This window comes from Mustela nivalis (assembly GCF_964662115.1).
Source record: "Mustela nivalis genome assembly, chromosome: 1".
Classification (NCBI taxonomy): Eukaryota; Metazoa; Chordata; class Mammalia; order Carnivora; family Mustelidae; genus Mustela; species Mustela nivalis.
Genome location: NC_139020.1, coordinates 2,389,689 through 2,411,727, shown reverse-complemented (window position 1 = coordinate 2,411,727; position 22,039 = coordinate 2,389,689). Strand labels below are relative to the sequence as shown.

Genomic DNA, 22,039 nt, shown 5'->3' with positions numbered 1-22,039 from the left:
GAGAGAGATTAGAGACAACGCACAGAAGTGGTAAGACGTGCTTTGTCGACGGACGGCAGAACACGACAGACAGGATCGCGGCTCTCCCTAAACTCACCTGCAGGCATGACGCCGTTCCCATCAAAATCCCAGCACGAATGTTTACAGACACAGAGGAGCTTATTACAAAACGTATATGGAGAAGTAAAGGGCCTTTCTAGACAATTTGGGGAAAGAAATGTTCGACGGGAAGAAACCCTTCCCCAACGCTGGGGCTCACTACATGGCCACGGTAACCTGGCCAGCGAGCTCTGGCAGGAGAACAGCTCCAGGACGCGAGAAGCCAGAACACACCAGACAAACAGGCCCGACGGACCCCCCAGAGGTCTAGAGCAGGTCCATGGAAGAAACAGCATCTCTTCCACCAAGCACAAGAGCCCCTGGACAAAAAAAAAAAAAAAAAAAAACAAACACCAGAAAACAAAAAACCTCGACCGAAATTTATAACTTAAACAAAACGTGCCTCAACATGGATCAAGAATTTAAACATAACATAGGAAAATATCAGACAAACGGAAATCATGGGGACCTAGGGCCACAGGGAAAGTTCCTAGAGCACAAAATCCACAACCACGGAAGAAAGCAAGCCACAGACAGGACCCCGGCAGACGGAACGCGTGTGCTCCGGGAGGACCCCAGCAAGAGGGGGAGCACCTCTCTCCCGCCTGCCACGAGCGGTCGGCAAACCGCCCGTCCGGTAACGGACGTCTGCCTGGCGGGTGGTAAGACCCTCCCAACGGGCAAAAGCAGCGGCTCACTGGAAAGTGGGCAAGACACGAGCATGTCGGCAGGCCTCGACGCGATCAGCCGGGAGAGAGCCGCCAAGTCAGGCCGGCACACGCCTGCCGAAACAGCCGAAACAGAACCAGCGACACCACCAGATGCCGGGTAGGACGCGGAACAAGTGAATCACTCACGGGCTGCCAGAGGGAACGTAAAATGGAGCAGCCGCTCTGCTAAACAAGTTGGCGATTCCTTACAAAACCAAACACGCAGGGGCCCCTGGGGTGGTTCCGCCGCTGACTCTTGTTTTTGACTCAGTCAGTGATCTTACAGTGGTGGGCTCGAGCCCCGTCAGGCCCCTCACTCGGCAGGGAGTCAGCTGGAGAGTCTCTCTCTCCCTCTGCCCCTCCCCTCACTCATGCCCCCTCTCTTTCTAAAATAAACCAATCTCTTAAAAAAAAAAATAGAATTGGGGCGCCTGCGTGGCTCAGTGGGTTAAGCCTCTGCCTTTGGCTCAGGTCATGATCTCAGGGTCCTGGGATCGAGCCCCGCATCGGGCTCTCTGCTCAGTGGGGAGCCTGCTTCCCCCCACCTCTGCCTGCCTCTCTGCCTACTTGTGATCTCTCTCTGTCAAATAAATAGATAAAATCCTTAAAAACAAAACAAAACATGAAACATGCATTAGCATGCAACCCAGTGACTGCAAATTTAGGCATTTACCCAAAGAAATGAAAACGCACGATCACACAGAAACCTACGCACGGATGCTCACGGTCCGGCTCTTGGTAACAGTGAAAAGCCGGAAACCACCCAACTGTCCTTCGAGGGAGGAAGTTAGTTAGATAGCTGTGACAGCTCCGTGCTGTGGAATAAAAAGGAACAGACTCCTGATTGCAAGAATTTGGATGAATTTGAGGGAAAAAAGTCATTTTCATGACATCCCCTTTCCGTGACATTCTTGACATAAAACTACAAGGACTAACATGGCAGCTACGTGTTGGTGGTTGCCAGAAGGCGAGCACGGGGAGCAGGGGACGTGTGGCTGCAGCAGGGCCGTGAAGGGACGTCCATGCTGATCTCCGAGTTCACCCTCTAGAAGATGGTGGTGGTCCCAGGAACGTCCCCGTGGGACAGAACTGCACTGGGGGGGCGCCTGCGGGGGTCAGTCGCTGACGGTCCGACGCCTGCTCTCCGCTCAGGTTCTGATCTCTGCGTCATGGGGTCGGCTCCGTGGGGCCCCACACCCAGCAGGGAGTTTACTCGTCCCTCTCGCTCGACTCCTCCCCCAGCGCACACTAAGTAAATGAAATCTTCTTTAAAAAACTGCACAGAACCAGTTAGACACACACACACAGAAGTGCGTGCGCACCGGTGATGGACAGACACACCCCAAGGGTCGTCCCCCTGGTCTCCCGCTCGTGCCACACACCGCAATGAGTCCAGATGCTGCCACGGGGCACACTGGGCGCAGGGCACAGGGGACCTCCCTGGATTTCTCCGTACCTTCCTGCCATGCAGAATTCTTTCTAAAAACTTTAACCAAAAGCAACGTGGGCTGTGGTAATACTGCACACGCACACACAGTCACTACAGGTGACCCAACTCTACTGGCACGACAGGTCTCTCTGTCACACGAAACATCTCTCAAGAGAGCAGCTGGTAAAGTAAGAAACAGTAGTTAAGTCCTAACAAGTTCACGTGGGTAAAGTGGATCCTCATGGGGCACTCTCCGGCCGGCCCCCGAGTCCACGGCAAGGCCCAGCTGGCCTCGCACTGATCTGATTCAACCACCAAAAGCAAGCTTTCCTTGTCCGGTGGCCGTTCTCGGGGGGCAGGGGCCGGGGCTGCGGCTCGGCTAGCACACGTCTTTATGAGCTGGAGCCCACACTGTGTTTCCTCATCGCATCGTACTGCCTGGACCCAGAAGCTTCTGTCTGTCACGCGTGATGTCTGCCCACACCACAGCACTTGCTGGCAGAGCTCTCATTTGGGGTCCGGCCCCTGCATTCCTTCCGGATTGCACAAGTCTAGAAGAAGCTTCCAGAGTCCGCCTCATGATCTGTGCAGACCTGGACAGAGACCACAGAAAAGGCTACGGAAAAGGCAGCTGTCCCTTCCGTACAACGAGGAGAGACGCGGCCTTGCCACGGCAAACTTGAAAGGGCTCCCCTCTGTATCACAGCGGCGGGACAATTAAACAGGAAACTTCAGTGGAAACAGGAAATCGTTTAATCCAAAATATCTGCACATTTTAACTCAGGGCAAACTGTCAGGGCAGGAACACGCTACTCGTCTGACCTTCCTCTACCAGGCCCTTTCATCCTCTATGCTCGCGCTTTACCGGAATGGCTTATTTTTTTCTGTTCTTTATTGATGTAAGAGCGTGCAGAGGCACGCACGAGCCCATAAGCAGGGGAGTGGTGCAGGGGGAGACGCTCTCAGGCTGGTGCCACACCAGCACGGATCTCAGGGTCAGCACCACCTGAGACCATGACCTAAGCCAAGTCAAGAGTCAGATGCTCAAACTCCTCAGGCCCCAGGTGCCCGGGCGTACTTTTAAGTGTCACATCTGAAATGCTCACAAAGCGCCCATTTTCCCTATCCTTATTGATTAAGGAAGAAAAGGCAAGCGAAGATTCTGCCCAGTTAAGTCTCAACCTTAACAAAGACGTCTCAGCAATTTCAGTAAGTCACGAACCGACAGGCACGTAGCTAACTTTTACCAAATTCCTTCTGGTCTGCCAGCCTACTTCCTTGAGACCAGGAACCCTTGGGGCCCCGACAAACGAGCCAGCCCTCCACCTTAGCTCAGCGTGACCTAGCCTAGGACAAAGCTAAGATTCAACTTTCATTATGTGACACTCGACCTCACTCGGTCTCGAGACTAAAACTCTTTCTCTGACCTTTTCTGCTTGCTCAGTATTAAAGTCTGTACAAAACCCACCAGTTTGGGGGAAAGTCCACAGCAGCCACAAACCGTCGGAACTCCCTCCCTTAAGGAGGCAGCGTGACCAGACACTCCGCAGGAGGCAGCGGGCCTGTGACCCGCTACCTGGCCCCCTCCAGGCTGACAGCGCCTCCTGAGCCCGCCGTGCTGGGACGACCACGGGAGAAGCACGGACAGCAGCGGGCCACCTGCAGGCGCACAGGGAACGGCATATGCTAGCTACTGTTCCTCGTACTGTTACCGTCTCAGTGGTTAAAAATGAAAACATACACACTCCAAATTTCATCAGATGTGGCAGGACCGTTCCAGTTTTATAGACGAGAAGGGGAAACAACTAAGTCCACACAAACACCATGAATGTGTAATTTTGAAGAAATACTATTAGTCTCAGCAAATAATAAAACTCATCGGCTACTTCTAACATCAACAATTTATGATCAGTAATGCTCCCCTAGGTTAAGTACAAATATTTCTAATTAATACATCTCTGATTATAAATTATAATGTGCACTTTTTTCAAGATTCTTATCATGCTGTGGCTTTTAATGTCCAAGAGTGGTCTTTTTTTTTTTTTAAATTTTATTTATTAATTTGATAGAGAGAGTGAGAAAGAACACAAGCAGGGGGAGTGGCAGGGAGCCTGACACGGGGCTCGATCCCAGGACCCTGAGACCATGACCTGAGCCCAAGGCCGACACTTCGCCGATGGAGCCACCCGGGTGCCCTGAAGTGGGAACATAAAAATTAGGGGCGTCTGGGTGGCTCCGTTGGTTGAGCGTCTGACTCCTGACTCCAGCTCAGGCCATGACCTTGGGGGCCCTGAGATCTTCCCTGCATCTGGCTCCTCGCTCAGCGGCGAGTCTGCTTCTTTCTCGCTCTCCCTCTCCCACTGCCCCCACTCGCGCACCCACACATGCTCTCTCTCTCAAATAAGTCTTTTAAAAAAATGAAAAGTAAAAAGAGTAATATAAACAGGAAGTGACAATCACAAGGCATCCAGTAAAGAGCCTCCACATGAAATGGTCAAAAAATCAAATGTTTGACTATTTTCCAAGCATTCAGAATTACACGTTTTATTATTATTTTAGGACTTACGCATTATTTTAGAGAGAGAGAGCACGCACATGCGCAAGAGCACGGGGATGGGGAGTGGGGGAGGGAGAGAGAGAGAATCTCCAGTGGACGCCTCGCTGAGCACTGGGCCTGATGCAGGGCTCGATCCCAGGACCCTGAGATCACAACCGGAGGGGAAATCAAGAGTCTGACACGTAATGGACTGAGCCCCCCAGGCGCCCCCATAATTCTGTACATTTTAAACTACAGTCTCTTGAGGCTCAAGGGCTGGCGCGGCTGCCACAGCGCTCCGTGGGGTGTCCGGCAGCGGCCTGCGGGCCTCGTACCTTCTTCTCTCTCATGCTGTCAGCCTGCACGGCCTCCAGACGGGCTCTGAAGTGCGCACAGTCTGTCCTCAGTTGCTCTACCTCTTGCTCTTTCCTTTCCAGGCCTGGAAAGAGAGAGACACAATAACACTCAGCGTTTCAAAGCACGAGTCCCCTCTGAGAACCCACCGTGCCACATCTTTTAGGAAAACGGGCCCTGGCTGCTCGGGGGGGCTAAGTCACAGAACTGGGCCTTCGATGACCAACATTCTAAAAGTTCTGCTTTCCAGGTTTCTGTCCGTTTTTAGCCCATACCAGACAGTACTTTTGTTGTTGTTTTCAGTCTTGGGTTTTAAGACCTCATTTTACTGCCAGACTCGTAGTCAAGGCTTTAAGGAAGTGGGTTATGTAAGAGACTGAAGGCAGGGCTGAGAAGCCCGCCTGCCTCGTGGCACAGACTTGGATCTGCTCCACAGCAAGCAGGAGGCGGCTCGGCACAGAGACAGTGGCAGCCGGGGCTGATTCACACCGACTGGCAGACTGACTCAGGAGCAAGAGCTGCGGCAGCTGTCAACAGAGGGGCGGCAGCAGCCGGGATCAGACCAGAAAAGGCCACCGTGAGAGCAAGGAGCTAAGGTTTTCTTCCTCTCCACGAGAGTCATTCAGATGGATGATTCGAAAGCCCACAAAAATCCTCAAGATATCCACATTTGGGTCTGAAATCAAAATTGATTTTTAATTTTTTTTAAGATTTTATTTATATGACAGAGAGAGAAATCACAAGCAGCAGAGAGGCAGGCAGGGGTGGGGGGGAAGCAGGCTCCCCTGCTGAGCAGAGAACCTGATGCGGGGCTCGATCCCAGGACCCTGGGACCATGACCTGAGCCGAAGGCAGAGGCTTAACCCACTCAGGCATCCCACGTCTGATCAATTTTAAATAAAAGATATTATGATGTAGAAATACTGACATTTAAAAAGCAAAGAAATATAGGACTTAAAAATTTAAGCGTCCTGACTTCAGGCACTAAGAAATCTCCCACTTTTATGCGACCGTAGATTGAGAGCTGAGGGGAAGGCAGCACTCGCACCTTCTCCGACTCAAGCAGCAATGCTGTGGACAGTGGTCCCCACGTGTTACTGTCCACCAGGAGCCCCTAAAGGGCAGAGCTGCCAATTCACGCCTGGGAACCTGCCCTTCCAGCAAGTTCTCAGGTGAGGCAGATGGCGCTGGTCTGGGAACAGACTTTGAGAGGTTCGGCTTCAGGACGACAGCCTGGTCTCTGGTCATTAACACAATGAAATCAACACACAACCAGCGAGAGCCAGCGCGAGCCCAGCACCCGGAACGAGGGGGCGGAAAACCAGAAGGTGGTGGGAAGCAGCAGCCTGCGAGCTGGCACTTCCCTCTACCTGAGGGGGGGACGGCTGGCCGCGCTTGCTCGGGGGAGGTGCGGACAAGAGGAGGGGTGCGGCTTCATGGCCCAGGGCGTGGAGAAGGCGGGGGACTGCCAAGAACAGCAGGGCATCCCCGAAGCTCTGGAGAAACAGAGTCTGCGTGTTCCAGGGAACCTCTGTCCTAGAGAGATGATTAGCACCTAAAGCTGCGAACTCAGTTACAGATTCTGAAACCGGCTGGCAGGAGTGCTCTTAAAATGCGTTTCTCAGAAGCCACAGGAAATACAGTGGGACTATCTCTCCTGCCACGCATCAGGCCACATGGGGACCCTCCCCGGGATTCTGCTCCGCCTCCAAGCGGCCGCCCAGGAAATCAGCCGTCCCTCCAGGGCTATGCTGGGACAGCTGCACACCTGCGCCGTATAACAACGTACATGAAGACCTGCGTTATTTGTAATTATGAGGGAACTATGAAGTGCACGTGGTCAGCAAAAAAAAGAAAAATGGAACTAAAATGAAATTATTAGTGGTGCAAGCTTTTTCTTTCCAGCTCACTTCTGAATTTGCTGGTATCATCAAGCTGCACGTCACTCAAACGTGGCAAAGGAGACACAACATCTCATCTCTACAAGCCGTACCTACAAAAATAGGCAGGAATTAATTCTGGCCGCCCAAAAGTTTCTCATTAGGACAACTTCACAGTCGCCTGGTGTAGCTGTACCTGACCTTGCCACAGGCTGCCATAATGAGGGGCAGGATCAGACATCCCACTCCCCGCCAGGTGCCCCACAGAATTCCAAGTCCGCACCGCCCACCCCAAGCACCCTGAGGCGGCGGGCGCCTTTCCGCTGTACGAGGCCGCCGCCTGGTGGCCGGGGGGGAGCACTGCCACCGCCTTCCGACAAAACCCACACCTTGCTTTTCTCCCGAGGCCCCCAGCGGGGCCTGCAGCCCTGAACAAACCCCTGGCAAGGCAGACATTTTCAGGGTTCATTTTCCCATACACCCCAAGTCCCTACAATGGCACTTGGAATTTTATAAATATTTGTCACACAGAAGAATTTCACTTCTCTACCCACTCCTTCTCTACCCACTTCACTTCTCTACCCACAGAGAAAAACACAGCCACTGCGATTAGGCCTAATGATGAGAAGATGCTGCTTCCATGACTTTTTTTTAAAAACCAGAGAGAAGACGACACCTGTTGGTTAAGCAACTGCCTTTGGCTCAGGGCATGATCCCGGAGCCCCAGGGTCAAGCCCCGCCTCGGGCTCCCGGCTCCACGGGGAGTCTGCTTCTCCTTCTGACCTTCCCCCCTCACGCTCTCTCTCACCATCTCTTTCTCAAATAAATAAATAAATAAATAAAATCTTAAATAAAAAAACAAAAGAGGGACGGAAGGAGTACGGAGAGTGAATGACATGATCTTATCCAGCCTCAGTATCAGAACAGGAAAGGAGCTGCCCCCCAGCCGACACCGTCTTCTGACTTCTGGTCTCTGGCACCCGCCTCACTGTCGGCGGAGCAAAAGGGCGGCCAGGACGGACTCCCAGTGCAGAGACGCGATTTGCGCCACAGGCGTTTCCACGTCGATATGGCTTCCGAAATGCACATTCCTTCTTTAAGTTTTAGTGACACGAGAATGACTGTACCCCTTAACCTAACTTGTTCACAGGAAGGGTGCGGAGAACTATCAGCAACAGGAGACAGTGCTACAAAGGAAAAGCTGCGCTTCTAAAATACTGAGCGAAGAAATGGAAGCCCTGTGAGAGAGATCACGGTCTCCTACCCTGCCTCTGTCACCGGCGTGCCCACACCAGGCGCAGTAACTACCAGCTGCTTCACGTTAACATCAAAGTATTATTTTGACCAAAACAGCTTAAGATCCCAAATCCAAAAGAAAGGGTTTTTGGTTTTTTTTTTTAATATTTCATTTATTTATTTGACAGAGATTCCAAGCAGGCAGAGAGGCAGGCAGAGAGAGAGGGAAGCAGGCTCCCCGCTGAGCAGAGAGCCCGATGTGGGGCTCGATCCCAGGACCCCGAGATCATGACCTGAGCTGAAGGCAGAGGCTTTAACCCCGAGCCACCCAGGCGCCCCCAAAAGAAAGTGTCTTTAATAGCTCTTAACTTCTCCACGTCGGTCTCTAATAGGTTTAGAAAAGAATTCATAATTAGCTGCTGATGGACCCTGTCTTTGCCGTGCATTGAGATTTGGAAGATGTGCAACAGAGCACCACCAAGTGGACAGTTTCTGACAACAGCAACAGCTTCTCCCCTAGCTCCAGAGGCCAGTGTCAGCGGGCCTGGGCTCTCTCTGAAACCTGTGGGTGAGGATCCTTCTCTGGCGCCTCCGGCTTTCAGCAGCCTGGATCTTCCAGGATTCCCGTCCGCCTCCACGGTCACCGGGCTTGCTCCCAGTCTCCTCACATCAGCTTCCCTGTGCACAGCTGCCTCTGGGTCCAAATGTACCCTTCCGCAAGGACACCAGTCATCCTGGATCAGGACCCATCCTAAAGATCTCATGTTCACTTAATCAGCCTGTCCACAGTGTAAGTTCAGAAAGTGGAAAAATGAGAATACTTCAGGGTTCATTAAAAGGGGGGCTTTAGTTAAAGAGCCTAAGTGCATTTCAGATCCTTCTACACACTACAAGCCAGCCGAACAACACCTTAATTAACCGTAATTGTGTTTTAAACAAATCAAAGGGGGAGAGGAAAAGAGTTGGAACCAGAACATGGAAATAGCATTTTTTTCCCCATGCTGCCAAAAATCTGCTCCCCAAACCGCTCTTCTTCTAACTTAAAGGCCACTGGAGTTATCTTCTATAAGACGAAGACCACGTGTGACTAACAGGAATCCGCTCTGTACTGGCACTGCCAATGGACTTGGCAGCACCTGTGTCACCGCCGGCAGCATCTGAAGGTGGGAGCTCCTTGGGCTCCCTGTAAAGTCCCAGGGAAAAGGGGCAGACTTTGTCCTTTGTGTGTCACGATCTTACCTAGCAGTGCTTGACAGATGCCGGGCACATAGTGAACACCTCCCTAACGGACTTAGAAACTACGTTCACTGAACACTTGAAAATAAATGCCGTCACAAACAACTAAGATCGATCTTGCTGAAGTCAAGAGGTCTGCTAACGTATTTCTCAAACCAGAGAGACGGGAAATGTTTCCGTTGATTGGCACATGAACGCCCAGTTAAAGACGGTGTCAGAGTGATACGTTCCAACACCGTCGCTGCTGTCTCCACCGTGGCTACCACCCCCTCCCCTGTGCCCCTCGGGCCTACCCTCCACCACGCTCTGTGCTCCAGGAGTACGCGGTCTCCCAGGCTTTCAGGCTCCTCTTCAGTTGGGACAGTGACAGTCTCCACAGGGACCGGGGTCAGAGACCTGCTAGGACATCCGCTTCTCTGCGCCGTCCCTGCCGACCTTCCAGCCGCAGTAACCACCTTCTGGGGGAGGGACCTGCCCTCGTGTGCACCGGCAGCTCTTGGGGCAGTCCTGGCTCCCCAGTCCCCCAGTTGCCAGGGGTGACCCTCGTGCGTCTCCCCCAAACCCTCCCCACACCTGTGTGCCCTCACTACATTACACTTCTGGTGGCCCCTTTTGTTCTCGCCGAACATTGGGCAGGAGACATTCTGATATTAGAGACTTGGGTCACTAGAAACTTTGGGTCATTATTTGATTTTAAAAATCTCTTTTATTTAAAGACTTTATTTTTACGTCATCTCTACACCCAGTGTGGGGCTCAAACTCACACCCCAGTATCGCGAGTCCCCGCTCCACCGACCGGGCCAGCCAGGTGCCCCTGCAATCCCTCTCGCCATCTCCTCTCCCATGGGACTCTTCCTGGCGCTCTCTCTCCTTCCCGTGCCCAGGGACCAGAACGCCTCGTTCTCTGAGCTGAAACAGAGGCTCCCTCTTCTCATTAACACCAGACTCTTGGGAAATTAATCTCGAAACACCCACCAACACTTTAGAGACCGCGCAGTACACTGGCCTTCAAACCCCGCTGCTGACAACGTAAGAGGGCCTAAAGGACACGTATGTTCTATAAACACTTTTTCCATTTTACGAGGTTTCCCGAACTTTTCCAAACTTACAGAACATCGCATGAGTAAAAATAATACAGACAATACCCATATTCCTCTTACCCAGACGTGTGTGCGGCAACACTTCACGTTTGCTCATCACTGCCCCCCCACACACACACACACTAAGGATAATGTCCTACACACCTACTCGGCCTGGTTGTCAACTTTAGAAAATTAGTATTAACACCTCTAACTAATCTACCACTGACATTCAGATTCTGTCGAAAGACCCCAAACTGCCCTTTACAGTATTTTCTGCTTCCCGGCGCCACCACCAGTCCAGGGGCAGGTATGGCCTTCAGTTTTACCTTCAGCCTCCTTTAATTCGGATCCTATGCACGGCCTGTCTTTGACATCACGGTGTGTTTTCAACAACTTAAAAATCACGACCACATACGTGGAAGGGCTTCCATTTCCAGCTGCGATGGCGAGGCAGCACACCAACCTTCCCATGGGAAATCATTAGGAGAGCGGAATTTAAACCAACTAAGCCCTCTGGAGGTATGTGAGAGTTACTGAGCTAGAGGGGCCCTCGGGCCAGCACCCAGGGAGCCGGAACAGGCCCTGCGGCACAGGAGCCCCGCCTCCCACCCCTTTCCTGCCAGGGACCTTGGCATATTCCAAAGCAGCACAGGCAACAAGGCAGCAAAGCTGGACAGAGAAGTCAGCAGTGCACGGAGCTGGGAAATGAAAATAAGGTACAGAGCGGTTCGACAGCCAGGACTTGGGGTGGGCCGCGGTCCCAGAACAGACGGAAGCATAGAGAAGGACACTAAGGTCAGAGCCAGCTTCTTCTTCCAGGCACTCGGCAACACGTCAGCAGCACACAGACGCTGCAGAGGTGGACAGACAGTGCAAGGGAGGGGGACGACTCGTTAGAGAAATTACTACCATCCAAAGCCTCCACAAGTGTTCACTTTTAAAAAATCTGTTAATCAATAAAAAAATTACCGAGATTACCAAGAGGGAAAGTAGACACTACAAGCAGACCAGGAGGTGACCCAGTCAATGGAGTTGCCAAATCCAGAGCTTTAAAATAACTGCGGTCAATGTTCCGGCAAAAGACAAGAAGAGAATTCCATTGGGAAGCTGGAATAAAACACAACCAAGTAAAAAATCAGTGTTAAAAACTAGTAAGGGGTGCCTGAGTGGCTCAGCGGGTTAAGCTTCTGCCTTCAGCTCAGGTTATGATCTCAGGGTCCTGGGATCGAGCCTCACATCGGGCTCTCTGCTTGGCAGGGAGCCTGCTTCCCCCTCCCTCTCTGCTTGTTTCTCTGCCTGCTGGTGATCTCGCGCTCTCTCTGTGTCAAATAAATAAAATCTTTAAAAAAAAAAAAAAGAACAGCTAAAAAACTAGTAAGTACTGATAACAAACAATATGAAAACAAATAATAAAACTAATAAAGAATTCAGAATCAAATCCGCACATGCCAGCCGCTTCGAACAAAACCAACCGTAGTACAGGACGGAAGGCTGTGTTTTCAGTAAATGGTGCTGGGCCAGTTGGCCACATGTGGCCACTGCCTGTTTCTTAAACAGACAAGGATGACGTGAGTCACATAATACTTCATCAGCACAGAAGGTTCTATGGGACCATGCTGACATGTACAAATTTTAAATTACACAGAATAACTCTCTCCTGTTGCTAAAGAAAATCAGCCAGGTCTCTCCCCGTGTATCACGGCTGCACTGCTCCTTATTCATTACTGATGTTCCCGGAACAAAACAAGGCTGGTTCACAGTATTAGCACTTAAACACGTACTTAAATAAAAAGTTCTGAAAGGTTAAAACGAATGTTGCAGATTTTAAAATATAAGAAACGAGACCATAATTTTCGCTTGGTGTCAACAGGAAATGGTACCTGATTCCATCCCCAGACTCTGGGGTGAGTGTCTGACATCTGCCGCACAGATGTCCGCTTGTTGCTAAGTTACGTCACCCACCATCGCAGAGGCAGCATATGCGTTTACAAAGCGTTTTACAGGACAGGCCCGTGGCTTTTCTGCCACCTCTCTCCAAATGCACCTGGGCTAGTAGGACAGGTCGGGAGTTGTTGGACCCTGTGACTTCACTGTAAAACAAACATCTGACCCACTGGCTTCACACTTTCAGATCGGTTTCACTGAAAAGCATCATGATGCTGCAGAGTGAAATGTTGAAAACTTCACCATTTGCAATTCCTTATCTCTACGATTTGTGTCTTTTCCTTGTTACTTGAAAACCAAACCTAAAAATAGAAGTTAGACACTGACATGGTACTGCATCTGATTTCCAAAACCTGTAACATTATATTTTGTTTTCATCAGAACTCCTTCATTGTGCTGATCTTACAAGTAACGTTCCGACAGAATCTTCTAAATATGCAGAAAATGTAACTTCCCTCTATTTTACATATTGTACCACACATAAACAGGATTTTTTTTTTCTAATGGGATTCTAGGGGCAGCTGAGTGGCTCAGTCGGTCAGAGTCCAACTCTTGATTCAGCTCAGGTCATGGCTTGAGGGCTGTGAGACAGAGGCCCAGGATGGGCGCTGCGCTCAGCGGGGGGTCTGCTTGAGGTCCTCTCCCTCTGTCCCTCCCACGCTTACATACACTCTCTCTCTATAAATTAAGTAAGTCTTTCACACAGTCTAATACCCTCTAGTTCCATCCATGTCATCACAAATGGCAAGATTTCATTTCTTTTGATGGCTGCATAGTATTCCATTGTGTATATATATTCCTCTTTATCCACTCATCTGTGGATGGACACCTACGTTCTTTCCAGTTTGGCTATTGTGGACATTGCCTGATGTGAGGAAGTGAAGATGCAATGTGGGGGGTTAGGGGGTAGGAAAAGAGTAAATAAAACAAGATGGGATCAGGAGGGAGACAAACCATAAGAGATCCGGGGGGAGGGGGGAGAGGGAGAGGGAGGTGGGGTTATGGATATTGGGGAAGGTATGTGTTATGGAGAGTGCTGTGAAGTGTGTAAACCTGGCGACTCACAGACCTGTACCCCTGGGGCAAATAATACATTATATGTTAATTTAAAAATTTTAAAAAATAAAAATTTAAGGGGAAAAAAATAAACAACATGTCAACTTGTAAGTAAAATATATGTCGATAAGTTCTCTTTAAACTAAAAATATAAAATAAAATAAGAAAGTCTTTAAAAAATAAGACTCTGGTTTGAGACACACGTTTTTCCCCATAAGCCAGCCATCGCACTACTGGGTATTTACCCCAAAGACACAAATGCAGTGATCCGAAGGGGCACGTGCACCCCAATGTTCACAGCAGCAGTGTCCACAAGACAAACTATGGAAAGAGCCCATGGCAAGATGTCCGTCCACGGATGAATGGATGGAGTACATGTGGTGTATCTACACAGTGGAATACTCTGCAGCCACAAAAGAAATGAAATCTTGCCGTCTGCAAGGACGTAGATGGAACCAGAGGGTATCATGCTGAGCGAGATAAGCCAATCAGGAAAGACAATTATCACATGATCTCCCTGATATGAGGAAGTAGAGAAACAAGACAGAGGATCGTAAGGGAAGAGAGGAAAAAAAGGAAACAAGATGAAACTAGAGAGGGAAACAAACCCTAGGAGACTCTCTTTTTTTTTTAAGGTTTTATTATTTATTTGACAGAGAGCGCATGAGAGGAGAGAGGTCAGCGGGAGAAGCAGACTCCCCGCCGAGCAGGGAGCCCGATGCGGGGCTCGATTCCAGGACTCCAGGATCATGACCTGAGCCGAAGGCAGTCGATTAACCAACGGTGCCACCCAGGCACCTGACAAACCCTAAGAGACTCTTAATCTCAGGAGACAACTGAGGGTTGCTGGAGGGGTGGTGGGTAGGGGACGGGGTGGCCGGACACTGGGGAGGGCATGTGCTATGGTGAGGGCTGGGAATGGTGTAAGATGATGAATCACAGACCTGTACCCCTGAGACAAATAATACGTTATATGTTAATAAAAATAAGTAAAATAATAGTAATAAAGATAAAACTTTTGACACACACTGACACAGTAATAACTCCGTCGTTGTTAGATGAACAGACGTGAGACGGTGAGACCAGGGAGTGAGTTAACTTCTGCTGGTACGTCCAAGTCTCTGCTTCGCCGAGGTCACCTTACGGAGGCCTGAGGACCCACAGGTACCCCCATTCCACGCAGATAAGAAAGAACAAGAATTCGAACGAGGTCAGTCGCACTCCTAACCCTCTCTAACTGTTTGCCGAACTCACGGAGCGGCGCGGTCCAGGCCGGAATGGCGCTGCTGGCTCAGGGCACTTTCTTCACTCGGTCCAGCAAGTGCTCAGGGGCCCCTCGGCCTGTGGGGGTCCTCCTCCCTGAGGGCACCCCCTGAGCCGCACACCACGCCACACGCTTCCCGCAGAGAGTCTCAGTTTAAGTCTCACTACCTTCTGAGGCAAACAGCCCCGGCCCCGCCTTACAGGCAGGGACACGTCCGAGAGTTCGGCCGAAGCAGTGTCCAGGCCACTCCGTATTTCCCCGCGGAGCCCTGGCCTCGCCTCGCACCGAGACTAATCACTTCTTTGTGGGCCCGTCCACGCCGCCCGCACAGCCATCATCCCGCGGTCGGAGGACGCCCGGGCCTCCCCCCGCGAGCATCTATCGTTAATTCCCCTCCCTCCCGCCCAAGTCCTCGCACTGTCCCTTCGCTCTGATACAGAAATCGTCCACTGAGGACGACGTCTAGTCGCTACCTCAGCATCAGGTCCGCGGGGTAACTTCCACCGGCTTCTCGTCGCAAATTAAAAACAATAAACTACAATTATTTTGTCTTCCACGAACCGCGGACGTTTACTGACCCTGACTCCCCCATACCCCAATCCTTGCTCCACATATCAAGCAGAAGGAAGAGCTCACAGGCCGGCAGGCAACCCCGCAGTCTCCGGGCTGAGACGTGCACACACACCATGACCCCAGCCGAGAACACCCTCCTCTTACCCTCTAACAGAGCCCGCCTCGCTCCTCAACGCTCCTCTATCCCCGGAAGACCTCAGGAGCAGCAGGAGCTGCCCCAATCCAAATTCCACCACGCATCCGCCCGGCTCCCTACAGGGAGTGACGACGCTGGAGCCGGAATGAAGTCCCGCTCACGGCTTGTTTGACACTCGTTTGTTCGTTGGACGTGGGGCCCGCAGGCCTGAGCCCAAGAAGCAGCCACACCTCCGCCCCAGACGAAGCTTCCCGTGGAGGCAGGCCGAGCTGCCCCGCCCGCACTCCCCGCCTGCGCTCATTCCTCGCAGCGTCACCTCCTAGCTGACAAGTGCACACGGACTGTAGTGCGAAGGCAGCTCGGATCCTGGTCCAGGCCAAGAGCCCTCCTAGGGCAGACGGAGTGTCCAGCAGCTCCCGCTGCCGCCTTGTGGTCCCCGGGTGGCCTCTGAGGGAGCCATTCTCAAGGCCACGGCGCCCGTGACTGGTCTCAGAAGGCCCAGGTAAGAGTCGCCGAACCCAGTCCTTACAAAAAGGAAAAGGACAGGATCTTTCTTCACCTCGTGTCACCCAAGCAGCAAAAATGCAGCCAAAACTGGGTAAAAGCTGCTCCAGGAGGACATCTTCTAGGCCGGGCCTAGGTGGCCACAGCACACCGGCCCCACGGGAACCAAGCAATTCAGAAGGAACAACGCGCAGGGAAAGGGGAAGCCCCTCCGGACCAAATACCCAGGCACAGAGAACGCGTGGGAGGCCAACGCGGGGCCCCGCCCCCCAGCGGCTGTCACCGGAGGAGGACAGTAACATGACGCTCTCAGAAGGACCGCACCGTATGCCATAAGAACGCCCGGCGGGACCCACGGGAAGACCGAGCCTGTCTAGGCAGTCAGGCAAGCACTGAGTGCGCACTGAGGTTCAGTCCAGCAACACGGAGCCCTTCGAGCCGCCTACCGTTTGGTTGTTCTTGGGTGGCAGTGCTTTCAGGGGAGCTGGTTTTCTTTTTTTTTTTTTTTTTTTTTTGTCTTTATCCTAAAAGCAAGGAGAAGCCATGGAAGACACAAGCAGGGGAATGACATCACCAAAGAGCTACAAAAACCCACACGGCGACAGGCTGAAAGTGACGGTGAGTGGACAAACAGGAGGCAGGGATTCAGGGACATGATGGAGGCCTGGGCTTGGTGGCGGCGGTGGCCGCAGGCTCATGAATTCAGGATCCAGCCAGGAGGGGACGTGTAAGGACTTATGGGAAGAGAGGTGGGGGCAGGGGCGGAAGGGGAGTGAATAGTGAGGAGGGGTGGGCCACGAGGGGGATCCTAGGTCTCTAGGTGAAGCTTCTGCCCACCCAGGAACACCGAGGAAGCCCAGAGGTAGGGGAGGGCAGGGACAGCATGAGTCAGAGGTAGGACAGAGGAAACCTGTCCTGCAGTTTGTGGGGCTGGGCCAGCAGAGGTGTAAATCAGCTGCCAAGTTACCAGGAAACGTTTCTCCCGAGAACACAGCCTGGCAGTAAAGGGTCACAGCGACACCTATCAGGGACAGCTGATTTCTTACGCACAACAAGCTCATTCCGTCAAATCCGACTGCCAGAAATGTTGCTGTTTGGAATGACATCAGTAAAAAGGAAACCTCCCTCGGTCCCCTGCGGGGTCAAAGTCACTGGGACAAAGGGAAGCAGCCCCGCTTTCTCGCTAGCTGCACGACTTCAAACAAGGGACGTCCAGACACAATTTTCTACATTGATCTAAACTTTGTAGTGTTCAAAGAAACGAGGCCTGGGTCCACGGCAGCAGGACACGGTGATGGCCCCACGCACAGCCCTACTTCGCCTGCAGCCCAGCAGATCAATGTGGTTTAATGTGCGCTTCGCCTAAACTCGACCCTTTCCCCAAACCCACAACTCTAGCCTCTCGTTGGCAAGGTGCCCCCAGTTCCTCAGGGTGTGTCTCCCTCCGGTAAGGAACCAACGAACCTGACCTGGCCGGACCGGGGCTGCTTCCTGACGGCTGCAGGCTGACTAGGACAAATGCTGAGAACTTGACACAAGGTGAGACCAGAAGAAATGTCAAGTAGGAGTGGGATACGGGGCCCTAACTGAGCCTGGCGTTTGGGCCAAACCTAGGGCCAGAGATGAACCTGGGGGCCCTGGCACCAAGCTGGGAACGAAAACAGTGTGCCTGCAACCGCCCCCGGAAGAGCCGTGGAGGGACGGGAAGGGCCCTAAGCCTGAACTTCAGGCATCTCCACTAGCCAAAAGGCTGCTGCAGAGGACGCACCCGCCAAGCAAACCATGACCAAAGGGCCAGAGGGCGGGAGAGAGGACGACCGGGCCTGGGGACCACGAGGAAAGAGCTCCTGAAGTCTCACGGACCACGTTGGCACGGATCTGTTCGTGGCCCTTGCTCTCGTATGCACAATTTTGATTTTGTGATCTCTGAAGACCGACTAAGGACGGACTCGTGCTAACCAACCCAGGAGACCCCGCTGTAGTTTCCAGAACGCCGGCTCACTAATTTGAAAAGAAGCCCAAGCACTCAGCACGCCAACGTGCTCTGCTTCGAGTGCACATGGGTGACTAGCTGCTCTCAGAAGGTCAGGGGGCTGAGCGTGAGCTCAAAACCAGGGGCTGGGAAGCCGGGGACCTGGAGCTATGACATAACCGGTGACCTACAGCATATCCCGCAGGGTCTCCATGGCAGAGAAAATCGCAGATGTTGACATCTGCGGGCAGGACGGCTTAGAGAGAGCAGCGCAGGGGCTGGTGAGGCACCCGGAGGCTAGCAACAGCCCTCCAGGAGGAGGACGCGGAGAACACCTGTTACCAGAGCCCAGCGAGAGCAGAGACTCGCTGGAGGTCCTGGGGTGCGAGTCACGGCCATGGAGGGAGCAGGAGGAAGCACCCAATCTCTCTCTCCATCCATGAGGCCGTCCACTTGCAAGCCCTGCTGGCGGCCAGCAAGGAGGTCAGAGGCAGGCTGTGTGCAGGAGCCCCCCATCCAGAGCACGCCACAGGGTAGCCCAGGGTGGATCTGGGGGCTCCAAAGAAAGCTCAGCAGGACAGGGGACGTGGTGGCCGTGAGCACCCTCCCTTCTAACCGTGCCCGGCTGCCGTCCTGACCAGGAGCATCTGCACAAACCAGAACTGTGTGCTGTTGGGTCCCGAGAGCTCTCTGCCCACGCCGGCGCTGGACACACACTCCGACCCCCAGAAACACGTCTGGAGAGCAGGCCAGGCCGTGGCGGCGTCCAGTGCAGGGGGCCGGACCAGCCTGAAGCGCCAGACACTGGCTCAGGGCCACTCACCCCGGTTCGGGAACCGCAGAACCGATCCCAGAATCTAAGAGCGTTGCAGCGGCTCCAGCGCGCAGGCCAAACCTCAGACCCCGCGTGGACAAGGCCCGGCACTTCTGCACTTCAGTCAGTTCTAAAAGTGACCTGGCCGCCGGCGGGGCCCCTGGGTGGGGCCGTCACCCCTGCAGCTCCTGACCTCGGCTCAGGTCGTGACCTCCGGGTTGGGGGGCTGAGCCCACGGGAGGCCTCAGGCCCAGCAGAGTCAGCCGGGGACTCTCTGCCTCTCTCTGAAGCACAGAAATCTCACCCCCGAGCGACTGCCCTGTCCACTCGCCGCGGAGCAAGTGAACACGCGCCGGTCACGGACGCATTTAACACCTCGCGCGGCGTGGGGGGGCGCGACCCCCGCCCGCCCCGGCCCTGAGCGCTAGAGCGCAGCCGCGGGAGTCCGCCGCGTCCGCAGGGCGGGAGGAGAGGCCGGAGGGCAGGGCCCCGGCGGCGGGCGCCGCGGAGGACACTCACTCTTCTCGGCGATCTTCAGCCTCTGGAAGCTCTCCAGCACGTCCCCGCTCAGAATTCGGGGCAGGAAGTCCCGGATCTGCATCACTTCCGTCGTCAGCCGCTCCAGGTCCTTCTTGCGGACTTTAACGAACTCCTCTCGGGCCCCCACGCGCTGGAAGACAGGCAGGTGTCCCCGCGGCCCGCCCCGCGCCCGCGCCCCGCACGCCCCGGAGGGAGCCGGCTGCGGCCCTTCGCCGGCACCGGGCCTCCCCGACGGCCGAGTCGACGCCGGCCACCCCGCGCCCAGCTCCCCGCACGAAGCCGCAGCTGCCCCCTCGGGCCGGCCCGCAGCGTCCTCCGCCCTCCGGGGTCGGGCCGCCAACAGGCTCGGGGGGGCGCCGCGAACGGGCGCGACCAGGCCGACGCCCGGGGCTCCCCCACCTTCCTCACGGGCAGCGGAGGCCACGGCGCGGGGACCTGGGCCCGAGGGCCGGGCTCCCTGCACACGTCCGGCCCCAGCGGTCAGCGGCCCCGCCAGACCCCCGGCCCACGCGCAGGGCCACCCCGCCACCGACCAGGCCCGGGCAGCCGGGGCGCACCGCGCAAGCCCAAACGGGCGGCCGCCCGGCGCGGGAAGGCCGGGGGGGCGGGGGGCAGCCCGGGCCTCCTCACTGACCCGACAGGCCTGCTCACTGACCCGACAGGCCTCCTCAGCGCCGCCTGCCTCGCCCATGGCCGCCGCCGCCGCCTCGGCTCCGTGCGCCTGCGCCGCGCCCTCTGACCCTTCAGGCCGAAAGCGCGGGAACGCGACCACGCGCGGCCGAAAACGGAGCGCAGCGAGGGTCAAACCTCGCAGAGCGGCAGCGGCGTTCTCGGCTCCGCGGACGAGGGTTGCGGTGGGCGAGATCCCACGTGCGCTGTCCCGGCTTGCCCGGATTTTTTAAAGTCGTTAACTGCAAAGTAGAAGGACAGGGAGACCCGAGTGTAAATGGCAAGTTAAGGAAGTCGAACCGGACCTGTCCTGCTTGGCAAGGGACGCTGCGCTCGGGGGCGGTGCTTTCGAGGGACCGTCCGCACACGGCGGGCGGCCACGCTCCCTCGCGGGGCTCTGAGCGACACTAGCGAGGCCCGAAGCTTTCTCACAGCGGGCTCCGCGTCTGCCCTGGATAGGGAGGGCAGTCCAGCCAGCTGGCGCCGCAGCTGGGACGCCCACCACCAGCTGGAAGAGGCCACCTCGTCCATTCGCTTGCCCCCGCATGCCCGCCGAGTTTGCAAAGTAGGGTGCAGCCCGTGGATCAGGTGGACGGGGTTACTGCACAACTAAGACTTCGTCCGTTTCTGTAACTGGCCGGCAACAACAATGTCAGGGTCCCCTGCACGTTGTCCAGGCCTGGGAACAGACTCAACCACACTCTAAATCCCTACATCCATGTCGGGACCTGTACCAGCCCATCATCCCCTGCATCTGTCCTTGTACCTGCCTCTGGCCCTGCCATCCCCTGCCCCGACACCTGACGCTGACCGTGTCCTGCCCTGCACCAAGACCTGACCCTGATATTGACCCTGTCATCCCCTTCACCGAGATCTGGCCCTGTCCCTACCATCCCCTGCACTGAGACCTGACCCTGACCCTGCCATCCCCTGTACAGGGACCTGACCCTGACCCTGACCCTGCCACCCCCACACAGAGACCTGACCCTGACCCTGCCAATCCCTGTACAGAGACCTGACCCTGTCCCTGCCACCCCCACACAGAGACTTGACCCTGACCCTGCCATCCCCTGCACAGAGACCTGACCCTGACTCTGTCCCTGCCATCCTCTGCGAAGACCTGACCCTGACCCTGCCACCCCCACACAGAGACCTGACCCTGACCCTGCCATCCCCTGCACAGAGACCTGACCCTGACCCTGTCCCTGCCACCCCCCACACAGAGACCTGATCCTGACCCTGCCATCCCCTGCACAGAGACCTGACCCTGACTCTGTCCCTGCCATCCTCTGCGAAGACCTGACCCTGACCCTGTCCCTGCCACCCCCACACAGAGACCTGACCCTGACCCTGCCATCCCCTGCACAGAGACCTGACCCTGACTCTGTCCCTGCCATCCTCTGCGAAGACCTGAGGCTGACCCTGTTCCTGCCATCCCTGCACCAGGAGCTGACCCGGACTCTGCACTGGGTCCTGCCCTGCCCCTCATCCCCGCCGCCGGACTTGTCCCCGCCCTGGCCCTGCCCCGGGACCTGGACACTGGGGACGCTGGAAGGCGCTGCCTCGACGGCAGCAGAGGCTCAGACCTGGCCCCCAGCAGGGCGACCCCTCCGTGGGGCTGTCCTCAGCATCCCGCCAAAACCCCAAGGACCGCGTCCTTCTGGGTCTGCACCGCGCAGAGGCGGCTCCTCGTTAAGGGCTCGCCGCCGTGTCTCCCGCGGGGAGCGCCCCATCGGACGGAGCCCTCGGGAGCGGGCTTCAAGACTCGAGACCCCCGAGACGGTCTTCCGTCTCTGCCGGCAACACGGACGCAGGCTAGCCGCGCCGCCGAACGCCCGGAGCTGCGGCGACCCGCGCGCCCCCGAGGCCGGAGGACGCCCCCGAACCCCGCTGGGCAGCTCGGGCCGCCGCCAGGGTCCGCGCGCTCGGCCTCGGAACGCGCCGCGAGCGCCCGCGGCGGGCGCCTTTGTGACGCCATCAGCCCGCGCCCGCCGCCGCCGCCGCC

At 55.1% G+C, this 22,039-nt stretch overlaps 1 protein-coding gene across 9 annotated transcripts in view; it reads right to left on the bottom strand.

Moving 5' to 3' along the window:
- The window catches only part of HSF2BP (heat shock transcription factor 2 binding protein), a 101,629-nt gene extending 79,647 nt beyond the window's left edge, over positions 1–21,982 (bottom strand). For 2 of the 9 annotated variants that reach the window (XM_082720959.1, XM_082720962.1), the window contains exons 1-4: positions 21,621–21,974; positions 20,173–20,276; positions 19,345–19,495; positions 5,110–5,213 (exon numbers count right to left, since the gene is read on the bottom strand). In XM_082720959.1, the coding sequence (XP_082577085.1) occupies positions 5,110–5,213; positions 19,345–19,426 (186 nt within the window). In that variant the 5' untranslated portion in view covers positions 19,427–19,495; positions 20,173–20,276; positions 21,621–21,974. Of the gene's footprint in view, positions 1–5,109; positions 5,214–19,344; positions 19,496–19,999; positions 21,136–21,566 lie in introns of those variants that run through there. The other 7 variants (XM_082720957.1, XM_082720956.1, XM_082720961.1 and 4 more) reach the window with 7 other exon arrangements.
- Between the last annotated feature and the right edge of the window lie 57 nt (positions 21,983–22,039).